At 36.8% G+C, this 24,557-nt stretch overlaps 1 protein-coding gene across 3 annotated transcripts in view; it reads left to right on the top strand.

The window, feature by feature from the left end:
- Positions 1 to 24,557, top strand: part of SLC12A1 (solute carrier family 12 member 1) — a 78,102-nt gene that overhangs the window by 9,635 nt on the left and 43,910 nt on the right. Inside the window, exons 4-12 of one of the 3 annotated variants that reach the window (XM_039888531.1) lie at positions 5,060 to 5,155; positions 7,257 to 7,396; positions 9,414 to 9,524; positions 11,431 to 11,542; positions 13,088 to 13,215; positions 18,957 to 19,041; positions 21,567 to 21,718; positions 22,867 to 22,974; positions 23,296 to 23,419. In XM_039888531.1, coding sequence (XP_039744465.1) covers positions 5,060 to 5,155; positions 7,257 to 7,396; positions 9,414 to 9,524; positions 11,431 to 11,542; positions 13,088 to 13,215; positions 18,957 to 19,041; positions 21,567 to 21,718; positions 22,867 to 22,974; positions 23,296 to 23,419 — 1,056 coding nt within the window. Of the gene's footprint in view, positions 1 to 4,443; positions 4,540 to 5,059; positions 5,156 to 5,670; positions 5,767 to 7,256; positions 7,397 to 9,413; positions 9,525 to 11,430; positions 11,543 to 13,087; positions 13,216 to 18,956; positions 19,042 to 21,566; positions 21,719 to 22,866; positions 22,975 to 23,295; positions 23,420 to 24,557 lie in introns of all 3 variants that reach the window. The other 2 variants (XM_039888532.1, XM_039888533.1) reach the window with 2 other exon arrangements.

Below are 24,557 nucleotides of genomic sequence, written 5' to 3'. Positions count from 1 at the left end.
AGGTCACAGAAATAATCTGCACTTGAGTTTTTAAACTTTGCCTCTTAGACAATGTTTGTCAGAGAGGAAAGGTGAAGCGTTGACTCCTGGGAGACTGGAATTTTCCAGCTTGCCAACCAGATAAATGCATAAGGAGATATTCCTATCTTTTCGTGGAGTTTTAGGTATATACAGACACATTCATTTTAAATAACAATATTAATATTTGGAGACATTGACATTTATCATAGTATCTCTCATAATTTTTGGCAAAACTTCATTAACTAAAAATAACTTGTGTGAAAACTGGTGAAAATGTGACCTGATTAATAAAAATTCTGAATTGTTGGACATTTTCCAAAGAAAATAATTGTGTTACTTTCAGATACTCACAGTAAGAAAATAAAGTTTAATAAAGTATTGCTTAAAATAATAGATAAAATGGCTGAGATAATGTATATAACTATTGCTAATTTTTCTAAATGGAAAATGATGTTGAAATTACTGTGCTTATTTAATGTTTTAAATATTATGTTCTATTTGAGGTATTATTTCCTGTGGCAAATCTTTTCTTATTAAGCGAATATTAATAAAATTTATATGAAAAATTTATTTAAATTTTATCATAGGTACTGATTTAATGTGATAAAAATTAATGATGTTCTACTCTACATATGGAAAATATATTATAGATCCACTTTGGGGGAAGACTTATAAATCATTAGCATCAAGAACATAGAGCTTAAGATGTGCTTTCAGATATCATTCCAGAATGTATCTCAATTCACACTCGGAAGATACTTGGTCATTATTTATTGTCTTTGCTCCTCAAAACACGTTCAAAATCACCAACAGACTAACCCTGAAAAAGAAAGAACTAAGTTATAAACTGAAACACTGGTACCAGTTCCCATAGCTTTTCCATGTTTCGTGTTTGGCAACTGCTGGGTTCCTGACAAAGGGCTGCTTGCTGGCTTTATGATGCATATCAAATGAAGGCTTACAGCCGCAGGGTCCAAAATAAGTATATGCAGTTCCACGGAAAATCTGCATTTTAATATTGCCAAGTTTTTGCTTCAGGGTTTCATGCAAAATTAGGTTTTTAAGGGCAGTTTAGTAACTTATTGAGATCATCAAGAAACATTACTTTGTTTAGAGGTGTGAGTGTAGCCAAGGGCAAGAGTAATTCTTTTTAATGCAACTTATTTAACATCCATATGTTTGGGCAATAATCTGAACTTTAATCAGATCTTACATTACTCTTCACAGTCAATCCAGTTTCATGTTTATTGCAAAGTTGTAAAGTATGAAGAATCTTCTGCTAAACTTGTTTATTGTACTTTCAGGCGTCAGAATAGTTTTAATAAGAACGTTTTATTTAAGTTATTTAAGTAGTTCAATCCTATTGTAGTAGAGTTCTATCTAAATGGATGTTTAATAATTTTTTTAATGGAATTTTTTTTTCTTTTAATTCTTAGAAGATAGACTTTAGTGAGTAGTAGAAACTTATTACCACCCTTACTCAATTTTACTTGCCTTTGCTGTAAACTTAAAGCTAAATGAGTTGATTAAGTCACCATCTGGGGCCCATGTGGGACCATTTATTGGGTAAGAAAAGAAACAATAGTTTGAGAAAGAAACCTGAATACACTGTAAGTCCAGAACCTGGGAACAAAGCCAGAAGGAAGCTGGAGTCGGGAACAACAGTAGCTATAGCCCTTAAGTAACCATTCCGAGGCCATGGGTTTTGGCTGTCTTGGCATTCTACCAAAAGCAAATGGTAGAATGAGCCAATAACTCATATAGCTGTTTTACTCTGTCTTGGAGACTTTGGCTGGGCAAGATGATTTCTAATAAATTTAACCATCAGGCAGAGAAGAAGGATGTGAAAAGCAGATATGACCTGAGGCAAGTCATTAATACTCCTTGAGTTTTATTTTTTCATCTGAAAATTACGAAGCTAGATTGTTTCTCAATTAATTCTTTGAAAATAATGATAAAGAACCTCGCCGAATAGGCAGACGCAAATTGAGATAGACTTAGGGTAGTGCAATGGTCTTCAGACTGTGGAGTACATAAGAATTACAGGGGAAGTTAAGCTACAAACCTGCAGAATCCAAGGATTCACTTTGAAAGAGCCAAACTCAGTAGGTCTAGGCATTTTTAATGAGTACCCGGGTATTTCCTGAAGTATGTGTTTTAAGGACCACACTTTGAGAAAACTGTGAATTGAATGTTCTCTAAGCTGCCTTTTACTCTGGGATTTTGTTTGATTGGCAAATCCCTCACTGTTTAAATGTGTGAAATTTTGTTCTAGGATTTCATATGGTTTACAGAAATATATACAATGCAAAAGGATGAATTAAAAATTGTTGGAAAAGTAGAGGCAAGGGGAAAATAAGCTAGAGAAGTAATAAAGTCAGAGTAGGTTAAATGTCCTGAAATGCAAAGTATATGGTCCTATGCAGTTGCTGGGGTGAGCTAAATATTTGATATCAAACTTTCTCAAAACAAAGGCAAGAGCAAAATAATGTGCAAAAGATAAAAGAAATCACCTTTGGGGATACAAAAGACTGAAGCCACATATAATGTAATGATACCCATCCCAGGATTCCTGCAACAGAAATGAAGAATTTAGGGCATCTATTTCTTACAACACCAAACTTTAAGAGTCTACAGGGGCTGAGGCAATATGGTTCAAGTCTGCACATGGTGTCTACAGTTAGCCTCTTCCTATTACACTTAAAGCTGTAAAATTAACTAGAGACTTCTGCTAGAGCCAAGATATAGCTGGGAGCATCAAAAGAGCCAGCCTCCAGTACCTCATCCACATTTCTATCCTTAATCTCCCCCCACTTCCCCTTCTCCCAGGACATGGATAGAGAGATCACAGCCTCTCTTGGCCAACTGTTCTAATCATCCTTGAAACAAGAGAGCCTGCCAACAACAATTATGAAGCACCCGTTTTATGCAGGGGAACAAGAACATTTTGGCTGGAGCCAGAGTGATTTCAGCCCCACAACTTCTCCCTGAATTCTGCGTTGACCTCCATTGAGGAGAATATTGTAGGAGAGGAAAAACTGTTTTCCCACTACCCATAGTAGGCTCATTGGTTAAAGACCTGTAAATTAGACTGACAAAAGACAGATTAATAACAGAAAAACAATCAGAAGTTTTATTAACATGTGCAGTGTGCATACATATGGGAAGACAGCAAGGAGTAACTCAAAGAGTTGGTTTGAGTTGGGCTTATACAGCATCTTAACAAAAGAATGATACATTTTTAGAGACGTGACAAGACAAAGGAAAAGGACTGAGTTTCTAGCGTGGCAAATTGTAGGAAGGCAAATATATAAGGGAACTAACGGAAGATAAGTATAGTTTGTTACATAGGTTCCTCTGATAACATCTCCAGCTGCTAAGGTTCTAGAATTGTTACCGGAGATTTAACTTCTGTCCTTACTGATATAGGGGAAAGGGGATACACCTTTACAAATTTATGTCCTGTTTTTAGGCAAATACGACAAAGTATCTGCTTCTTCTCAATTGGCTTTAGCTCAAAATAATCTTTATGCTAAAGTGGCATTTTGAGGTAGCATATCCTGCTGCTCTTCTGTATCCTCCTGGCTGTGTATTTCCTGAAGCCGAAGGCAGCCTTGCCTTCCTTCAAATTTTGGTTTACCACTTTCTCTTTCTCATAATCATTGACCTTCTGCAGCATAAGATTCTTGAAGGCAGTTTTTTTTTTTCATTTCATTTTATTTGTTCCTTTCATTTCTCATGATACCTAACACATAACTGGATATATAGTAAGTTTTTAATAAATAATAGCTATTTTGACTATTGCGGATATGATCTAAAAGCAATGCCACTGACTCTGTATTGTGGTCTGTGCATTATGCACTGTGCTAGCCACTTTACACACACATTCTTTTTAATTGCATTGACACTTTTGGCTCACAAAATAAGTGACTTGCCAGAGGTCATAGAGCCAATTAGTGAAAGTTGTTCATTTAGATTCTTTCCACTTATCTGCCAGATGAATGATTTGCTATGCTGTATATAACTTTCCACTCCTACACAACCAAATGTACATCAAAAGATGGTTACCTGGAAAGATGAACATTTACTCTTTAGTTATATTAACAGCTTGGTATTGTTTTGACCAATTATTACGTTTATAGGTATCTAGAACTTCATAAAAAATTGGGTTCACATCAAATTTTGACCAGCCATAGTTGCTCAGTCATGTATAGCTTCTCATGCACATCTTAGCTCTAGAATTTATACTACCCTAGGCAAAAAACTTCAAAGCTGAGCACTTAGTCTGTGGTGATTTCAGGCCAACTTGTTAACTCAAATGTGGTCTTTTGGTGATTACCTTAGACTTGCTGGTTTTTATGTAAACGATCTAATGAATTGTTCTACCGATTAATTGCCTTTATTTTTCCTCTCTCAACTGAGGTCTTGGTGTGATTATCATCGGCTTAGCCGTGACAGTGACCACTATCACTGGTTTATCCACCTCTGCTATTGCCACAAATGGATATGTCAGAGGAGGTAATTAAACTTGTGACCCGCACTATCATTTGTAAGGTAAAGGCAACACAGACTCAAATAGTTCACCACTGACCTTTCTGGAGTGTTTTCAAAGGTAATCTAAATTGGTTCCCCGCCTCCACTCCCTTCTAGGCAAGAGAGATGCAAGAAGAATGGAGAAGGATTTAACCTTTGTCAAACCTCCAACTTTCTCATTCAGGTTCCTCTCAAGCAAGAGAGAAGGTCAAATGTCATGTTTTCTCTTTTCACAGCCAAGGTAGTTTCTCTCCCAGGACACCATCATAAGTCAACTTTTCCTTTCCAGGGCTGCATTTTAGAAGTTTTCGCTTCATTGTAATGAGCGGTTCTCCAACCTGATCTTTATGCCAGGCAAACCAGTTTCTCCTTAGCACAGAGCAACTACATTGGGGCTCACGGCTTGGAAGTGAAGACTTAAATTAAAGGCAGTATAGTTTGTGGCAATAAGAAATCCAAGGAAGAAAAGTAAAATGCAATATCTTTTATCTTTCATTGCTGACAGGTCTTGGAGTTCTCATAATTCTTCTTTCCACCATGGTAACTTCTATTACGGGGTTGTCAACTTCAGCAATAGCAACTAACGGGTTTGTTCGTGGAGGTAAAATTTCTAAGATATCTAATGGTCTCATCACTTGCTACTGGTAGGCAAAAATATTTTTTATATATTTCTTTTTGATGGGAACAAGAACATAGCCCACTGTTCTTGAAGTCTGGCTAACGCTTTGGATGAGCTGGATGCAGAAGGAAACATAAGGTACTGTGAGTACAGTCCTGGACTACTTTGGTCAGCTGCGGTCTCTTTTCTAATGGATTTCTCTGGCGTATTGCAGGTTATGGTTTCCAGATTTTCACATTCCTTCGTAAACATTTTATTTTTCAGGCTAGTCTGTACTCCTCTCATTGGTGTTTCTTGGAAAATGACCGCTGGACATGGCCTCAGTTTTAAAGTTTAGTACATTTCAGGTGCTTCCTAGTCCTTCGTGGAATGGGATCTTTTAGAACATTTCAGGTTTTTCATGGGGAGACTGATCCTCTGTGACAAGATTCAGACTGCTGTCTCCTGAAGCACTGGTGACGTCTAGAACCAAACACTTTTCTTGGGGAATTTTGCAGGTCTCGGAGTGATCGTCATTGGCCTGAGTGTGGTAGTGACAACACTCACAGGTATTTCTATGTCTGCTATTTGCACAAATGGAGTTGTAAGAGGAGGTGAGCCCATTCATTTACTTATGACTACAAACTCTGGTTATGCAGTTATGTTTAGAGTTGGTTTAATGTTGGAAGTAAGAACTATGTATTGATAATTAGTCCCTAAAGCCTTAAAACAAAACAAAATAACCCAAAATTTAAGGAGTAAGGCAAAATTCTTCTCAACTAAAATTAAGAGATCTCCAGAAAAGATTTTTTTTTGACCCATTTCCTATGATTAAACACGCTTATAAAGTAGAGAGTGACCAGGTGTCTAGAAAGAAGGCATTTCTTTGTGCCTTGAACAAGCCCTGCTGTCTCTCTCCCAGGTCCCTTCCAGTGCCCCAGCTGACACAGCTGATACTTTCTGCTCAGTAAGTCCTCAGAGTTCCCCACAACACTATGCTCCCATTGGCCAATAGCCATGAGAAAAGGCTTTAAAAGAAAATAAAAACAAACAAAACGAAGAGTTTCTTTCGAATCATCTAGGAACAAGCAGACCTAAGCAGAAAATAAAGTGTGTGAAGTTCATCATTGTTTAAACTTCCTTTCTTCCTCTCTCTTACTCTGCTTTGGCTCCTCGGGTCTCTGCTCAGATACCTTATCCAGGTCTCCCTACCCAAGACCTTCTAAAATGCCATCCTACACATAGCATGCCTCCTTCCACAATTCCTACCTGTCTCTATTTTGATCAACTCAAAGTAAGTGGCTAGCTCATTTATTTAATGTAATATGGACAAAGGAAATATCTAGTTTTCTTCTCAACATCTAGGCCTCTCAATGTCTAGTTTTTTTACCTTCATCAATCTACTCTCAGTATCCTCTAGGCGGTTAATTTGTCCAGCTCACTCCTTTATGTTCACAGAAGCACACAACCATATGTAAAACTACCTTTTCAAGGTCCAGAGGAGAGACAATCGTTCCAAGCTCTCCCTCTCCTTTCTTCCTATTTGCCACCTTCATATACAAATGGGTATTTGGCAATAACCAAGGAGTGGATAATATATAGCACTATACAGATATCTTTTTTTATATAGCAAATGTATACCAGAAAAGAAATTAGTATAACAATGATAAACTTCACCCACTTCATTTTCTGCCTAGGCCTGCCTACTTCTGGAAATTTAAGATATAAAATTTTCTTTTACTTTTTTGATTTGAACTCTCCAGTGATTTTTTTTTTACAGAACAAAGTTTTTTCTTTCTTATATTTTTTTGGTAAAGTTTGCAATATTCTTATTTGTAGCATTTATATGATTAGGTTTCAATAAATTGGATTTTATTAAGTCAGGAAAGTTCTATTGTAGATTATAAAAAATGAACAGAAAATGAACAAGGGCTAAGTTACTCCTTAAGGTTACACAAGATTCCTAAAATTATTAGAAATTTATAATATTTTTATTAGAATAATTAATATTTCAAATGTTCTCAGATGTTCAAAATAATTTGGTTTTGTAAGCTAAATCCCTTCACTGTTCCTCAATGTAAAGTATGTTCATTTCTTGTTTTAGGTGGGGCTTACTATCTTATTTCCAGAAGCTTAGGGCCCGAGTTCGGTGGGTCTATAGGCTTGATCTTTGCTTTTGCCAATGCAGTGGCTGTTGCTATGTATGTGGTAGGATTTGCTGAGACTGTGGTAGACCTTCTTAAGGTAAGTAAAAGCTTTTCTTCAGCCAAGCAAATAATTTGATTCAATTTGTTTTTTCAGGGCACTAGGGCATATCATTATGGCGAGATGAGAGGAAGTAGATTTATTCTGCAGAATGTGGAAGCTGAAAGAGCCTTAGACTTGGCATTAGAAATGGCTTGGAATTCTGGCTCTCACATTTACCAGCTGAGAGATTTTGGACCAGTCACTCTATTCGTCTGAAATCTGTTTTCCAAATCCATACTATGGGCTAATAATACTATTCTATGTGTTTCATAGAAACTTGGTACTGATCAAATAAAATTATTTATATGAAATACAAAACAGATAAATAATGAGTATTATTATCAGCCGTAATTCTATAATTCCCCTTTATCCACAAACGATAAGCTCCAAGACCCCTGGTAGATGCCTGAAACTGCAGATAGTACTGAACCCTACATATTTATGTTTTTTTTTTTTGTTTTTTCCTGTACACACATACCTATGATAAAGTTTAATTTACAAATTAAGCACAGTAAGAGATTAACAGCAATAACTATTAATAAAAAGAACAATTATAACAATATATTGTAATAAAAGTTACGTGAATGTGGTCTCTCTCTCCCAAAATATCTTATTGTACCATACTTACATGTTCACTTAAGGGAAGCACTTTGCGGTTTCTCTTTGGTATATCTAAATTGCCAGCACCATTACTCTTGTGCTTTGGGGCCATTATTAAGTAAAATAAGAGTTACTTGAACACAAGCACTGTGACACCATGACAGTTGACCTCATAACTGAGAAGGCTACTAAGTGACTAACAGGTGGGTAGCATATACAATGTGGACAAACTGGACAAAAGGATGATTTATGTCCTGGGCAGAACAGAGTAGAACAGTATGAGATTTCATCACTCTACTCGAAATGGGACTAAATTTAAAACTTCTGAATTATTTATTTCTGAAATTTTCTATTTAATATTTTGAACCACTATTGACCATGAGTAACTCAAATCTCAGAAAGCAAAACGGCAGATAAGGGGGCGCTACTGTATTACTATTATGGTTATAGATTTCCAAAGGGAAAGAAAGTTCGAACATTAGAATAACTCACTGCAGAAAACTAGATGTTTTCTAGCTTTGGTGCCCCATCTAGATGGTTTATATCTCAGCATGTAAATTAGCTGGTACACAAACTAACATTTGTACTCTTCCTTTTATAGTAGTGATAGCATTCACTGAATTCAATTGGTAACAGTACCTCCATTTAAAAATTAGATGAATAAATGAGTGGATTATATAGTTCACAAGGTATGTTATCTTAAAGAGATGCATTATCTGGTTTGTGTAGTTTATTCTTTAATTGATTTTCCAATATTTATTTTCCAATATTCATATTGGAAACCCACCCATTTTTGTTCCTCTAAGATTTCCTTGACACACAAAAATAACTCATCATTCTTCCAAAACAAAACATGATATGTGTATGGACACATACTTTTACTTAGTGCTACAATAGCTTCAAAAGCTTTGACTAGAATGAATCTCTAATATTTCCGACTCCTAACCTTGGCTATCAGAGGCCTATTATCATAGGAGAAAATAATGTTAGTTTCTTCATTTTCTCAAATTTATGAGCATTTTATTTTTCTATTATCTTACATGTCCCCAGACATTCACAGTATCACTTTTTACTATTAAATGCTACAATAAGGTATGCAGGGAGAAAAAAAAGTTCCATCGGCAGCGAGAAAGAAGGGGGGTTGGGGGACTGAGATAATGGGGTGAAGGGTTAAAAAAGTATAAATTAGTAGTTGATAGATGGTCATGGGGATGGGGAGCACGGTAGAGGGAATGCAGTTAGCATTAATGAAATGGCTAGGTGGAGGGCCAGAGGAGAGAAAGAGCAATTAGAGGGGTTGTTTTATAAACTATATAAATGTTTAACCAATGTAATTTGTTCTTAAAACTAATAATAAAATAAATTTTTTTAAAAAAGCTCCATCTCTAACCATTTTTGTAAATTTTTTTTCCAGGAGAGTGATTCAATGATGGTAGATCCAACCAATGACATCCGGATAATAGGCTCCATCACAGTGGTCATTCTTTTAGGAATTTCAGTAGCTGGAATGGAATGGGAAGCAAAGGTGAGTTTCTCAAAATGAGGTCAACAGCTATTGATCAGGTTCTAAACAAATTGCGGGGATAGAAGAAACCTCATACCCAAAGAGAACTGCTGTTATTACTTGCTATGGAAAAGTTGCAGGTGGAACACCAAGCCCTCAAAGCATGAGGTCCAGGCAGTCATGACTCACACACAGCACATGTGTCACATGATCAGACCTGTGCTTTGTTCTTCTTTATGTTATCATCACAGTGACAAAACCACCAAGGTTGCTGTCTTTGCCTCACATGGACCCCTTATGATCATAACAGCGGTACATGCTGGAAGCCTGTCTCTCTCAGTTATACCCTGGTGTCCCCTTTCAAGGTGGCTGTAGGTGCTGAAACCCAAAAGAAATAGCAAGTGTGTTAGGAGATGATAGATGCAGAAACTATCATTCTCCTCTAAAAGTCAGTACTTCAACAGCAAATTTGAAGACATTATAAGCTGTGGAACTAAAGAATATCTGGATTTAACTAGTAGTAAAATAACTAGTAAATTTCTGAATGATGGGGAGCATGTCTTTCGCCTGCTTTGTAACTCTCTATAGTGACTGGCACAATTGAAACTGATACTATGTGCCTGGAGATGTAGAAACTAGGTCTGAAGTGGTCACCAGAAGTGGAAAGATGGCCAAAGGCTTCCACTTATAAAAGGCAATAGGAAACATTCCTACATGGCACTCTCTTATGGATTATGCATTCACACATTAAACAAAAATTGATTAAGTGCCTACATGTGCTAGGCATTGTTCTAGGCACTAGATATTTAGTTGTGAATAATACAGGCACATACAATTTCTACCCTACTTGAACATATGGTCTATGAAGATATAAGTAGTAATCAAGTAGATAAATAAGTAAATGTAAAACGGTAAATTGTAAAAGTGCTATGAAGAAAATAAACAGGATTCTGAGAAAGAAAATAATGGAGAATCTACTTTTGATGACTTTATTCCCTGAGGAAGGTAATGTAGTTTCATGGCAGTACAGGGTAGAATTTAAAGCTCTAGCTCCGCCATTAGGATGCCTGGACTTGAACCTGGTTTAAATCTATAATGACTTTTAGTAAATTTTTTAACTATCTGTGCCTCAGTTTCTTTATCTTTAAAATGATGATAATAATATTATCTACTTCATATGGTTCCTGGTGGTATTATTTATCTGAAAGAATACTGGTAAAGTTAAATCTGCATCTATTATATTGTAAGCCCTTGGTGAACATAAGCTGTTATTATTTAGATTTAGTGGTCAAGAAAGGCCTATCTGAGGAGGTAACTAAGAGTTAAAAATGAGAGGAAGGAAACAATTATGCAAAGAGTAGGAGAAGCGCCTTCTTAACAACACAGAGGAAGCCAAGCACCCAAAAAACACCACAAAATATGTGGAGAATCAAAGAAAGACAGTTCGACTGGTCAATATTGCATACCACTTTTGCTGGGCACACGTTAGCAGCCCAACATCAAATGCACTAAGTGTCAGGAGAATTTTTGAGTCATTCTGTGTTCTCAATACTCCTGCAGTTAGTACTGGGAAGGGGAGGAATCCATGGTGCTCTGCCTGAAAAGGAAATAAACTCTTTCAGTGTTAAAACTTTGGGCTCTGTTTATATTCCAAGGACACTGCAGTTAGTTACCTATCTAGTACTTGGAATGTTTTTGTAATGTCAAGTTCCGAAGCACGTGCTCCCATGGAAAATGCAACATCTACACTCACATCAAATAAGGCTTATTAAGATGCCATTCCATAAGGACACAGGTATTACCTAATCTGGGTAGTAGAATCTTAACTGGAGTAATCAGTCTTTCTTCAGTAAACATGTAACTTTTATAATTATGTAAAATTTATTAAATAAATCTAATTTGGTCTCTTTTTACTTTGCCATTCCAGGCTCAAGTGATCCTTCTGATCATTCTTCTTATTGCTATTGCAAACTTCTTCATTGGGACCGTCATTCCATCCAACAATGAGAAGAAGTCCAGAGGTTTCTTTAATTACCAAGGTATGTGTGACAAATAAGTTGCTCTGCAATCAATGGCTCCCTATTGCTTGCCCCATCACCATTCCTGTGACCCCCACACCAGCCTTGGATTTCCAGTGTGAGCCAGGGAAGAGCTTGAGGTTCGATTCAGGAGAGCTCGAGTGAGTAGCAACCCTACTGCTTCCCAGCTCGACAGGTTACCTAACATGTTTGGGTCTCAGATTTTCCTGGTAAGCTGTGCATGATCATAGTAACTTCCTAGGAGATTTTTAAGATAGTGAATGTAAAAGTGTTTTGAAAACAAAGTGTTACACAAATTGTTCTTGCTGTCAAAAGAGTAGAAACGGAGTGCACCTGCAAGGAAAGAGAAGAAAGCTCACATCAGTTGTTCAACCACTGAGAGCACTAAAGCCAAACAGTGTCATATTTTCCTCCTAGACATTTTTGCTTCTTGCTTTTTTAAAGCATTGCTTAGTTAAGCATCACTGCCAGGTTTTCAGGCATAAAAGACTGTAGAAGTTCCTTAGTGTAGCATCCTGTGATAATGTCAGTGAGCATGAAATATGACTTCTCTCCCCTGTTCTACGCCACCCGTCCACTCTTTCCTAACTTTCTACTCTAGCTTACTCAAGAATCCACTGCTGAGATTTAAAGAATATTTCTCTTTATTTACTCACTTGTCAGTATTCATTTCCTTTTTATATCATATCACCTCTTCCTTTCTGGTTCTTTTTTTTGTAAAGATTGTATTGTTTGCTTTGCATGTTAATTAATTTCCTTTTCTATTCTTTTCCCTTCTTCCACCTCCTGTTGTATGTTTTCTGATGATATAAATTTTTTTCCTAATTTTTGTGTTATTCAGGATTCTTTTGTTCACATTTTTCTCTCTTTTTCTTACTTCCTTTTTCTTTCTTTTTTTTTCATCTAGATTTTATTTCATTTAAATAATTTGGTGACAACCTGTGGGGTAGCATTATTTTATGACCAAATCTCTTCACAGTATTATTCTCCCATATATGAGAATTTGGTATAAAGATTTAGGATTCAATCTCTGGGAGCAAGGAGTGTAGAAGTTAGAATTTTAGTAGCAAAATTTGTAAGGTAGTCTCACTGACAAGGTTCTCCTGCGATTAAAGAAAAAGCATAGAAAAGCAGTGTGTTGGTTAAGGTATTTATGCATGTGATAACGTAGTTGTATGTATATAGGACAGTGTACGTGTGTAGTATATCTGTGAGTCTGCCAGTATGATTATGAGAGAATTCTCCATTTCCTCCTTTTTTAATCTTCCAAATTTAAAGAAGTCAGGTGGCCTGGGTCTCCACTGGCACAAAATTTATTGATTTTGCAGAGCTCTTTCCTAGAGCTCTTAAACCTTGGGATATATTTTTTGAACTTCGACAAATATTAGCATAAGGTTTATCAGAAGTACTCCAGCATATTTGAGTCCATTCTGTTTAGATTATAGGAGCCTATTTGAATTTAAGGCTCTAGAAGCCAAAGGTAATGTTATCTCCTACTCTGTGAAGAAAGTTTACATGATTATTTTCTCATTATTTGTGTTGCAGCATCAATATTTGCAGAAAACTTTGGGCCACGCTTCACTAAAGGTGAAGGCTTCTTCTCTGTCTTTGCCATTTTTTTCCCAGCAGCTACTGGGATTCTTGCAGGTGCCAACATCTCTGGAGATTTGGAGGTATGTTGTTTTCTCTGCTTTTATAGTATTGTGTGTGGTAGTTGCCCAACAGTTGTTGGGCAAAACAAGAACTTGACAATGACCATGCTTTTCTACATATTTCAAAACTATAAGATTTCTATTAACTTTCTTGATTACTTAAAAATTCTCTTTTTATGCCAAATTTTAATGCCAAACTATCCTATACCAGATAGTTCTTCCAAAAGTCTTATTCAGTTATATCAGAAGGGCAGAGTATAATGACAGCGTGTCACATTTCCAACAAAATGAGCATAGTTCAGTGAAAAATATCAGAACTACCCTTTCTCTTTTAAACACAGTGAACAAGAACATGGAACATTCAAGAAATAACAAAGACAAAAAAATTCTTTATTACTGAACACTTATATCATTAAATTCAGAAATGCATTCACTCACTCGATAGGTGTTTACCAGCACTTGCTCCTATTATTCTATGTTAAATACTGTAAGGAGCATTGTATTAGTTAGGATATTGGTTTGAATGTTTTATATAAGACCAGTAACCATGACCTAAACAAGATAGAAGTTTGTTTTTCTAGTACATAAAAATTCAAGCTCATGATCATCCAGTGGAATAAAAAAGATCACCCCAAAAAGTAGCCCAGGAACCCAGAAAACCTTCTTTGTTTTACCATTCGCTTGGGGTTTGCCCTCAAGGTCCAAGATGACTGATTACTTCCAAGATCACAGTCTAGTCCATAGGAAAGGGAAATAAGGGGAAGCAGAAGATAAACAATTCCTGGACCTCGCATGTATCGCTTTTACTGACATTCCATTTTCCAGAATTTAGTCTGAGACCTTACTTCATTGCATAGACGGCTGAGAAATGTAGTCTCTAGCTGGGCAGCCATGTGCCTAGATATAATTTTAGAGGATTCTGGTATTAAAAGGAGGAAAGTGAGAATGTATATTTTAAAATAATAAGCAGTTTCCATCACACACATAAAAAAGTAAAAGACACAGGTTTTACCTCAATAAATTTATAATCTACTTCGGAAGACAGAAACATTTACGGGAGCCATCAAGAGATATAAATAAATGAAAACCGTATGTATTGTTCAAATAGATTGTGAAATAAAAATAATGAACAAATAATTAAGTTAAGGATTATTTCTTCAAGGAAGTTAAGTTTTGAGTATGAACTGAAAGCAAAGGCTAAGAACTGACTATTTGCGAAAAAGTATATTACAAGGAGAAAGGACAAAAGAACAATCAGGCACGGGGAAACTGGAAACAGTAAAGAATCTCTCACAGTTTAACTGGAGAAGCCCTCGTGAAGCTGGATAATCTTATAAGGCAAAGAAAAACAGCTGCTGCTGGTGAGAGGTGTTTGCCCTATAATATAACTCTGTGAAATGGGAACTTTGCCTTTGGTTTTGTTCATTTCTGTATCCTTGGAGCTAGTAAGGATTCAATAGATATTTATCAAATGAATGAACAAAGGCATTTAGATTTGTTACACTAAGGACTACAGTGCCATGGTAAATTCTTGAGCCTAAGAAAAGATTAGACTGAAGTTCAGAAAAAAGAAGTAACTTGTTCAAAATGATTCAAGTAGTATAACTGTTTAATGAAATTTAGTTATGGATGTTGAGCTTCCCATTTCTCAGATTTGGGAAAGTATTAGCTGTCACTGATTTCAATTTCTGCAAACTGTAAGCACACATTTAATTTAAAGAATATTGTGCTTTTCTTAGATTCCTTAAAGACAATTTAGAGTTAGATGTGTAGAAGTCAGTTCAACTCGGCCAGCACTTATTGAGTGTCTTCTTACACCAGGCACTGGGGAGGGAAAAAAAAGCTCAATCCTTCCCATAAACAGGTAATGGTCTACTCTAATTGAGTCATAAGAAGCAAAAAACAGATCACGTGCAAGAGAAAGAAGAAACAGTAATTGTCTATCTCCAAAGAAGTAAGGGAAGCCTTTCAGAGAAGGAGACACTCAATTCATATTTCAAGGGATGTATAGGAGTTCATCAATAGAACGTTGAAGACAGGGAGGGTTGGAACAGATGGCATGGAGTATAAAGAGGCACAGAGAAAGATCCAGCTGATGAAAATTATTTTATGTGCAGAGTGAGGCACACAAGTAAAATATTTTCATCGATATATTAATAAACATACTTATAAAGGATCTTCTATGTGTCTTAGGTACTCTGAGAGTAAGCAAAGAACTAGACAATATCTCTATCTAAAAAGGCAAAACTTACCATTTCTCCCAAGATAAATGCTAACTTGATTTTGGGGTGCCATGTTAGTAAAGTATTTTACTTATCTATCAATCTGTACTATGTTAGTAAAGTATTTTACTTATCTATCAATCTGTACTATGAAAGTATTTTACTTATCTATCAATCTGTACTATGAAATCTCTAATCTCTATCTATCAATCTGTACTATGATTTTGAGATTACATGGAAAGAAAATGCAGAGGATATCTTGTCATGATTTTCAGAATACAAGCTGTCATAGTATTGTTGCAAAAAGTTCGATTCCTTTCATTTAAAAACATTTTGGTGATTTTACAGTTAAGCTTAACTTTTATCACATACACTACTATATACTATTAAACAGAACTCAGAAGTCCTTTAAACTACAAGCAATGGAGTTTGGATATTATCCTCAAATTAGTTAGAGACACTAAAGAGGTTAGATCAAGATTAGACATGTGTGTTACAGAGAAGCTTCTAGTAGTTTGTGAAGGATGGATTAGAGGGTGGAGGGTGATAAGAAAGGAAACTAGAAGCAAAAGATCAGTTAGAGCAGCAGTTCTCAACTTTTTTGGCACCAGGGTTCACTGCTCCTATGAGAATCTAATGTCTGATGGTCTAAGGTGAAGCTGAAGTGGTGAAGCTAGCACTGAGGAGTGGCTGCAACTACAGATGAATGTTCACTCATCAGCCACTCACCTCCTGCTGTATGGTCGAGTTCTTAACAGGCCACGGACCAGTACCTGGTCAGTGGCCCGGGGGTTAGGGACCTCTGAGTTAGAGGATATCACAGTAGTCTGGACAAGGGATGACACTGGCTTGAATTGAGGCTATGGCAGGGGAAATGGATCGAAGGGGTCAGCTTTTCTTAGAATTAGGAGAGGAAATGAAATGGGTGTTTATTTTTACTATGATATGCAGTAAGAAAACATTATACATCATAATGAATAGCCTTCTGCTATTTTCATATTAGTTCTCTTCTACTGTATTCTTTTAATGTTGGTTGCAGCATACTGAACTGATTCCATGGTATAGTAGATGAGAAAAAGAGAAACTCAGAATTCGCCATTGAGGTTGAAATGACCGAAGGACATCAGAGTGGAGATGTCTAGTGTGTAGCTGGATTCATGTGTCTGGAGCTCTGGAAAGGAACTAGGGCAGGGCTGGAAGCCATGGCATGGATGAGTCCGTCCAGATCTGTGCAAGAGGGAGGAGAAAAGAGGACGAAGGCAGCACCCAGGGAAACAGACATTCAAAGTGTTGATGGTGGAAAAGAAGTCCATGAAGAAGAAAGAGAAAGAGCTGTCTAAGAGGCAGGGGAACCCAAAAGAGAGTGGGATCAGAAAAGCCAAGGGAGGAGAATGCTTCAAGAAGTAATAATTCAAGATAATAATTCACGTTAAGGACCGAGGGGTGAAAGCTGGTTGGGAAATGGCCAGGAAACTTTAGTACTTATTTTTTTTTTCTAAGAGTGAAACTAGAAATGACTAAAACATAACAGATTCAGTTCGGCTTAGTAAACATTTATTTTTTTACACACTACAAGAATATGCAAGGTGCTATCTTTGCTTACAACCTCAGCATCCCTCTCAAGATGACGCTTCAGGCTGCCAGTGACAGTCATGAGAGTTGGCCCAAGGGGATGCTACAAAGTTTCATCCTGAACCTTCTATTTGTTAACACACTTGTTGATGATCTGTATATACGTGCCTGGGAGAAGATTTGGGAGTGACCCAAGTCTAATCAAGAGAGTTAAGATGCAGTTTCAGAGATGCAAAATTAGCATGTATTTGACTTCCTTCAAAAAAGCAATCTAACAGATTGCTTGTATTCCATCTTGAAAAAAAATAAAATATTTAATGAAGAAAGGTGAAGGAATGTTAGATTTGGGGTTACCACTAGGAGGATGAACATTAACTTTTAGAATGAAAACCAAGCATTTATAAAAATCCTAAACCCTGTCTAAGGAAAATGTATAGACCAGACAACATGATTATACATATATATGATTATACATTAAGAGATTGGCTTCCTGATTTATAATGAGTCAAGTTTGACATTGAGCAGATAGTTTTAAAAAAAACTAAGTTTTTGTGTTCTAGGTACAGGACTGTCTTCCATCTTCACATCTCTTATCCTTACATATATTTCCTTTCTTCCCACTTAAATAAGTGCTTCACATTTCACTCAGATTCCAAGAAATCCTTGATCAATACAATAAATATTTAAACATAACATGAATTGGGAGATGGAGTGGGACCATGATTGTCTTCTTCCTTCTAAGTTCTACTCTATTTCACACACTTGCCACATTCACTTTTGAAGACAATAGCTTGGAAGAAAGAGGCTGGGTATGTATGTATAGAAAAAACCATGTGTGGAAATATTCCTAAAAGAATAGGAAGGGGTTAGTAATTACAGAGTGACTCCGTGGGCATGGCTTACTCCCATGTAGGGACAAATTTGCTTGGTTTAGTTATCATTTTTAGCTGTCAGGTTGAGACTACATTCACCATGAGTTCACCTTTCCAATGGAGTTGATTAGTAGACTTAAGGTAAAACAAACAAACAAAAACAACCTCACACTTTCACTGCATTGATTGCTTATTTGTATTGATGAGTCTCATGTCCTCTGATGGGAGAACTAACACCTACTGAGATTGCGCTTTCCCCAATTCAATATTTATTGACTCTGTCTATATCTCAGGCACTGTCCTGTATAAGCGATGATTACATTAAAATCTTTAATAATCCCTGTTAAGTTGAATTTAATTATTTAGAAGTTATGCTGCTTGGAATTGATTATGATATGATTTAGCCCCCCAAATAGGATGTAAAGACTTATTTATATATGATGTGAGTTCAGCTCAATGAATTTATATATATTTATAAGCAAGAAAAAAGCCCATTTTCTGGTATAAGCTTAAATCTGCCTCTTCCTTTATGCCCGCTTATGGAAATTAAATATCTCCCATTGCAGTCATTCTTGACCTAGATTCCAAATGGGAAATTTGAGAGACTGGAGAATTTAGCAGATCATTCTTTTTGCTCAGTCAAAAGTGATTTTTTTAAAAGGCAAGCTTAAGCTTACTAGGTCCAAAACAAATACACACAGAGAGATATCATCAATGTGCCGGGTATGGTTGTATATTTCTCCTAATAATTTAAAGTCTAGTAAATCTGCATGAAATTCACAAGAGATAAAGGAGAGAGAGAGAGGTGTTAGTGAGTGAACTAACTAGTGTACTTTTCTATAAAAACTCCCTCCTGGACAATTAGAGATCTCCTCTATTCAGCGGAAAGTTCTACAGATTTCTTTTGTCACTCTAAGCATTTCATCCTTGTCCCAAAAGTACTTGAGTGCACCATTTTGCCACTTGTTTGATCTCTTCTTTAGAACTTGCTTCAGGAAGGGTGGCTTAAAAGTTTGAAAATACAGAAATAACTCCAAGCGATCTCTGTTTCTTATTCTACCCTGTCTCCTCGTACATCCGCATTGTTTTTTCAAAGGATCCCCAAGATGCCATCCCCAGAGGAACCATGCTGGCCATTTTCATTACCACCGTTGCCTACATAGGAGTTGCTATTTGTGTAGGTAAGCTGTGTAAGTCTGGTATAAGAATGCCACATTTTCAAGGGGCCCAGTAGATCTTCATGTCTAGTGGGCTTTCAATGGAACATAAATAAAATGTTTTTTAAAAGAAAGCAATTTTAATTCTCTTCTTAGGTGCTCTAGGGGTTTGAATGCAATTAACCTACATGTAACGTGGGTGTCTCTGAGTCAGGACTAGAGTAGAGGTAATCAGATTGTCATTTTGCCTAACACAAAAGGGTCCCATTTTGCTACTCTAGATGATAATCCCACTGCCAAGAAAACCACCATTTCCAGCCTCCTCCTCCCTTGACCTAATGAGGTAGATGGGGAACAGAACAAGAGGAAAGAAGCCCAAAACAAAACAAAACAAAATAAAACAAAACACCAACAACAATAACAACGAAAGCCTTAAGAAAGTAGAAAGATGGAGAATTGATGACCGCGTCTGCTCCTTGAGCTGTTGTCCCTAATATGTAAATGTCACTGTCACTAAGAGGCAGGAAATCAGAGTAAGACCCCTCTACCAGCAGAGTGGGTGACCAGCCCCCATAGTACTCACTGAGCAAAAAACGTGTGGATTCTCCTGCTATTCTGACACTGACTTTTGTTCCACCTGCTGCCTATAGCCACACCTCCTCCAGGCTGGGGGTTGGTCACTTCATGTTTGTACCATTATAGGAGAGGAGCAAATGTAGAGCATTCAGAGAAAAAAACTCTTTTCTGCACACATTCAGGAATACAGCTCCAAGCTGAACCACTGCGGAAGCCAAGGTGACCATTTTACCAAAAGTCACATCCCAGTTATCCTCTTGTTTACTATAAAGTACATATATTTTGAGTTGGTTTCCAAAGAGAAAAGCAAAACAACCTAAATTCTTGTATCTCTCACTGCCCCTTAATTGTGAAAACTGGATAATGTTGTTAACTGCATTGTTGTAGCATTTCCAAGTTTAGCTACATGTAGAGAGATTTTATTCCAATGCTTTAGTAAATCCACATATTCTTAAATGACATTGAAATCACTTAAATTTTAATTTCCCAAGTGATTTTCTTTCTCACACAAAGTAAAAATGAAGGAATGAGTAAAGTTATAGACCTGATTTCAAAGATTCTTTTAGTTTTTGCCCTGGGAGTAGAAAAATCTGTTTCTATACTTTTCCAAGGTGGGAGGATAGTGATAGGCCCATAGCCAGTCCTTTGTGTAAATAATGGCTCATGGCTTGACTACATGGCTGTTTGGGGAGTTCTATTATGCAGAAGTTAAAATACATGACTTAGAAAAGTCAGCTAAAACATAAATGAACAATGCAAACAGGTAAAGTCTGGAGTGGATAGTTTTTCTTGGTAACCGACACTTATAATTCCAAGTGGGTAAGCTGAGGCTGACAGGCTACCTCTTAGGGTTATACACTGATTGTTTTAAGTGGTTCTTTTAACTTGAAGATTCCATGATTTTTAAGTCTTTCCAAGATGTAAAAAAATTTAAATTTGTGGCTAAAATTGAGGGTGCTCATTAGTACCTGTCGCTGGGATCTCTTGTACAGTTACCAGCAAAGAATGAGAACTCACCAGGGCTGGAGTTTAAAAAGCAAAATGAAGAGTTTTATTGGTTGGCATTAGTTTGTAAAGTATTTATCCTTCAAGTAGTTCAGAAAAGTTTATATATATTTCACACCCGTGTTCATATATTTCAATAATCTTATCAAATACATAATGGCAGAGATTATAGTTGGAAAAATTCATAGGAAATGTCGGTGATTAAAATGTAGGTCAAAGGTCTTTAAAAACATCATAACTGCATTTCTGGGAAACTATCCTAGAGAAATACTTTGAAATATAGGGGAAAAAATGATGCACAAAGATGTTTATAGAATGTTTATAATAGAAATAACAGAAATACCCAAATGTATGAAAATAATGGAATAAACTGGGATAAATATTTGATAGAGTATTATCTAGCCATTAATATTATGTAAGAAGTCTTTATATTTTATCCCGAAATATTTCGATATTATTTAAACCATTAAATTGTATATTAAGTAGAATTATAAATATTTAAAATTATGCAAGGAATATCATTAAACTAGAGCTCAGTTCTCTTAATTACTCAAATTCAATATTGCATCCCTTGACTCTCTCATAGACGAGAAAATAAATCCTATTTGAAAGACACCTAATCAGTAGAACTAAGCCGGAAATATGAATCGAGTATATACTATGTGCAAAGCACTGCTGTGTGCATTTTCAGAGATCAGAAAGTAAGGAAATCCAGACCCCCAACTGTCTTACAGAGGCAAGAGAGCTAGGATGGAAACCACTCAAGGCAGTAGAAGTGGCAGCCTGTTAAAGTAAGAGGACACTTCTAGACTTCAGAGGATGGAAACCTCCAGGTACCATGCTCCAGGAAGACAGGATAGCCAGTGGACTCACTCAGACTCAAAGTAAACTAAGCGTGTTTTCAGAAGAAATCCAAAGGAACAGAACTTTTCATGTAAAGAAATGACAAGCCACTGTTGTTTGCCCAGGGGCCTGCGTAGTCCGAGATGCCACTGGAAGCATGAATGACACCATCGTTTCTGGGATAAACTGCAATGGTTCAGCAGCCTGTGGGTTGGGCTATGACTTCTCAAGATGTCGACATGAGCCATGTCAATATGGGCTGATGAACAATTTCCAGGTTTGAACTGTGATAATTATACTAATGTTTATTGCCATTGTTTTCATTTTTAGAGCATCACGTATAATGAAACTTCTGACTCTGCAACTGATTAATCATTGATTGATTTGAATTCAGCAAGGGACAATTGGTGTGGGAGGGACAGGAATCATACAAGCATTATATGGTAGCAAACCCTGCGATTATATTTACTGCAGTGGGGGGAAAAAACAGGCACTTGTATGCATTGCGTCACCACTAGGAAAAGGCTACCACCTGACATTATGTATCTTCCAATCAACTGTGCAAGATTTTGAAGTGGAGAGGAGAGACTTAGATTAGTTAGCGCTTAGAATGCATTTCATGCATGGGCTTCAGTTTAGGAAGAGCTTCTGTGGTGGTCCTGGAGTCCCTGGAAGACAAGGCCAAGTGGGAAATCATGAGAGGCAGAAGGGGAAGTGAATGAAGAAGAAGGAACAAGGGAAGTTGGGAAAACTGTAGGACTTGAAATGTATTAATTTGCCTGAATGATTGGTGAGAAGAGAGAGAAGCAAATTTGTTGTGAAGGCTTCATTCAGCTATTTTCATAACCAACAAAGAGAAATTAACTCAGCTTAAGTCATTATTCCAAAATATGACTTAAATGGATAGAATCTCATCATGGCTCAGATCTAAAATTATGTTTAATGAGCACAGAAAAAGCAAAGGTTTGAAAAGCCTCTACATGCAGTGAGAACAAGAAAGGTTAATGCCTTTAAAAAGACTGTTAAAAACAGCTGAGTTCCTCCCCAAACCTTATTAAAATACTGCTTTTTGTGGGATAGAATTTCCCATCATGAAAGAAACATATGCCCACAAAGGAGAGAGGGGAAAGATGTCAAAATCCCTGAAATCTTCCTTCTTTAATCTTTTCAGTACCTTTTGGATGTATTATGGTGAGCATTTATTATTTTTATAAATAATGAAGTCATGTTTGTTTTGCAAAAAACAATTAAGAACTTGAGAATAAAATGGGGAAAAAAAATCTGGTTAGAGGCAATTAGCTTATAAAGGAGATTCCAAATTACAGAAAGAGGAAAGGGAATCATTTGCATAAAAATTTGGCTTTTTTTTTTTTTTTTTTTACTGTCTGTTGGATGAATAGTCTCACTTGAACCTCTCTTCTCAAGGTCATGAGCATGGTGTCAGGGTTTGGCCCCCTCATCACTGCTGGCATCTTTTCTGCAACGCTGTCCTCGGCCCTGGCCTCCCTCGTCAGCGCTCCCAAAGTTTTCCAGGTGATATAGGCACAAGAGGATGTGCTTCTTCCTACTGCTGTTGCCACTGAACATGGATCAAGCTGAAATATTCATTCTCACCAGCAATCATTTTCCATCATTTTCTGAAACGGTTTAATGTTTGCATCTGGCTCAAATGCTATGTCTGCCACATAGTCAAGATCGATTCAAATAATATAGAGAATGATAAACTGCAGTGTTAACTTGTGCCTCATATTGTGTATCACTTCATCTTTCTTCAAATCTTCTTGTTTGAATCACCTAGGGAAAATGACTATGCACAGATATAAATGAAAAATTTCTTCTCTTCTTTCTCATTAGGCTCTCTGTAAGGACAACATCTACAAAGCTCTGCAGTTCTTTGCAAAAGGATATGGGAAAAACAATGAACCGCTCAGAGGATACATTCTCACTTTTGTTATAGCCATGGCGTTCATTCTTATTGGTGTGTAGTTTTCTTGATGTTATTGAAAGCCAAATAATTCTTCTGATTACTCACAGGTCTTCCTTTTAGCTCGAGAAATTATCTGTTTTATGTTTAATATTCCATTTGGGAATATCGAAGTCTGCCTAAGAAGGAAATGAGAAATTCTTGTGTGTAGAGGGCCTTTGAAGACTTGAGGTAGACTTTGGACTACAATCTCTTCTTTGAATCTAAATGTTGGAAATCTATCCAACCAAATGTAACTGAATGCTTCCTCCACTCTGCCTGATGTTGCCTAATCCCAGAGTCTTCCCCAGCTGCCACCTGTCTTTAGATCTCCTGGCCTGGCAGCTAGCAGGAGAGTTGAAGTGTCTATTCTCAAAATGTGGCCTGTTGACCACCTGTGTCAGAATCGGAATCATCTGTGGATTTGTTACAGTGCAGATTTTTCAGGCACGACCCCAGAGTTAGAAGCTGAATCTCTGGTAATAAGGAATCTGCATTTTACAAGTTCCTCAAGAGATACGTAGACCACTAATATTTGAGAACCATTTACCTAGACTTTAATCTCTGGCTCCGTCTCCCTAAATAATATAGAAACAGCTACATAATCTTAGAGAGTTACGTGCATCCACTATAGCCAGCACATTCCTCACTGTTCTCTAAGGCAGCACCTTTGCTGGTAAGCCTATGAGAAGAGAAAAAGCAAAAGGTGAGGACAGTCTTAACTATGCATAGATGGGCAGAGCCTTCCTCGGCACCATGGTGCCCAATAATGAGGCCTCCTCCTCGTCACATAAACTCAGGAAGTGACTATAATTCATGAATCCTCATAAGAGTTCCATAGGTTGAAGATATTTGTTACAAGGAACAATGTTTGTTAGATTTTTAAAAAATTAAACAAAAAAAGCAATTATTTATATATGTTTCAAATAATTTAAGCTTTAAGACTTCAAATCGTTGCTCTATGCTGCATTTAAGTGATGAAATAGACAAACTTTTAAAAAATTGTACATATAAAATAATATCCTTAAAAATCACTCTTTCAGAACAACATAGGTTAGCTTCACGGCACCGGCTGTGTGGCAGTTATTTTTGCCTACTTCCTTTCCGGCCTCCATGTTCTAGAATCACAGCCAGCTGCCACTTGCATTTGCAT

The sequence above is a fragment of the Pteropus medius genome, unplaced genomic scaffold, assembly GCF_902729225.1.
Source record: "Pteropus medius unplaced genomic scaffold, Ma_sr-lr_union100, whole genome shotgun sequence".
Taxonomy (NCBI): domain Eukaryota; kingdom Metazoa; phylum Chordata; class Mammalia; order Chiroptera; family Pteropodidae; genus Pteropus; species Pteropus medius.
The sequence above is the reverse complement of the archived record's forward strand: the minus strand, read 5'-3'. Positions and strand labels throughout refer to the sequence as shown.